Raw genomic sequence first — 1,732 nt, forward strand, 5'->3', positions numbered from 1 at the left:
GAGACGAGTACAGGGTGATGTATATACGGAAGAAGGGCCCAGTGACTAACAAAAGTCTTTCTTCGCCAGCGCTAACTCCAGCCCCTCTAGTAAGCCAATGTGATTGTGCGCAAGTGCCATCACCAGGTTCGAATAGCTCGATCCATAAGGAGAGCGCTCGACATCTATCCAAGAGAGTGCACTCAAATTTGTCATCGTCAATGCGCCCATGTCCAGGTAGTATGACGAGTCACCCAACAGCGCGCAGAACATGTTGGTGTCGTGGTTAAGGATGGCGGTGAAGTCAGACGGGCTGAAGGAGCTGGTGGTGACTAACTGTGTAGGCCACAACTTGGTGACTGCGTCGTAGATGTAAACAGACGATGTGTCATTAGACTAGGCATTCATAACATAAATGGTCTTGTAGAACTGTGCGAGGTAGCGCGTAGCGTTTGTGCCATCAGATGAGCTACATGAAATATAGTATAAAGGCTCACGAGTACCCAGATGTAGTAAGGGAGCCCATCGCGGTGCCTGGAAAGTACAAGTGTAAGTAGAGCATTCACGTTATAGCTCGATCACCATGGCGGCAGAACCTACCTCGCCGAGGTTCTGAGAATACGAAAGCGACGACTCCAAACACGACGATTGACGCTACTTCTGTCATGCCAGAGACGCACAAGCAACTAGCAGTCGCATTCACCAATCCCGATACATCGGACTAGTTCTATCTGCTAATCCCTATGGTTGACGCGGATTCCTCAAATGCAGATAACGCGCAATCGAAAGGTCGTCGCTTCCATAGTCGGATTGCTCGTCGTTCGCATTGACCGCTGAATAGTTGGATCAGGCTGCTGATTCTGCTGCCAGAGCCTCTCATCAGCATTCGGGAATGAGTAAATTAATGTAGACCTTACCTAGCTGTTAATCGCCACAAACATCCTTGCCAACGACGTACTGTTCATCGATGAAATGATTATGAATGCACAACAACGAGAACACCGATAGCATTGCGATAACCTGTCCAAAAATACAAAACCCTGATCATGCACACATCCAACTTCGTTACGCAGTAAGCGCATTCATAAGGTATCATTATGCCCGCGCAACCGCTACGAGCTCCCATCTGTGATCGCACATGCATTCAGTACAAAGCATACACGAAAGATGGAGATCGAACACTCACACACAGCACGCGCCACCGCAACCAAGAACTACTCTCCAACGATTCTACCACGTCATCCGCATCAGCACTGATCCTCCTGTACTAGAGCAAACGCATTCACTCACCCAACCGCCCCCATCGCAGCCACACCTGCCAGCAGTGCACACAGCGCGAGAGCCTGCCGGCCGACACTAGAGCGCCACAGATGTGGGTCGAGCACAAAATCACCCGCGAGCATCTCAACGCACGTCGCATATATGAGCATTCCTGCCGAAAGCGCGGACATCACGCCCGTGAGCAGTACTAGTTTTACTGGAGGTCAAACGCAGAATCAGACCGAGACCAAGAAGATAACAAGACAGGGACACGCACCTCCTTCGCTTTCGCCAGGCCCGAACACCGCCAGCCCGATGGCGATCCCCACGGGCGTCGTGACCGCGAACATAAGTGCCAACGCAGGCTTGAGCACCCGTTCTAGCCAGCGCGCTCGCTCGTGTTGCTTCTCTGCCCGCCCGAACAAAGACAATCAGTGAGACCCAGAAGGAAGCCGAAGATAGAAACGCGTACCATCCCCTGCGGGTAGCGTCG

The 1,732-nt window shown here is 51.8% G+C and overlaps 1 protein-coding gene across 1 annotated transcript; it reads right to left on the bottom strand.

Moving 5' to 3' along the window:
* Positions 1–1,193: 1,193 nt before the first annotated feature.
* LAESUDRAFT_765234 (uncharacterized protein) lies at positions 1,194–1,589 on the bottom strand (the record flags this gene model as incomplete). The annotated part of the gene is made up of 3 exons (XM_040913611.1): positions 1,194–1,209; positions 1,270–1,456; positions 1,517–1,589. The coding sequence occupies 3 exons, from the start codon at positions 1,587–1,589 to the stop codon at positions 1,194–1,196; spliced, it is 276 nt and encodes a 91-aa protein (XP_040757489.1).
* Between the last annotated feature and the right edge of the window lie 143 nt (positions 1,590–1,732).

The sequence above is a fragment of the Laetiporus sulphureus genome (assembly GCF_001632365.1).
Source record: "Laetiporus sulphureus 93-53 unplaced genomic scaffold LAESUscaffold_118, whole genome shotgun sequence".
In the NCBI taxonomy this organism is placed as follows: domain Eukaryota; kingdom Fungi; phylum Basidiomycota; class Agaricomycetes; order Polyporales; family Laetiporaceae; genus Laetiporus; species Laetiporus sulphureus.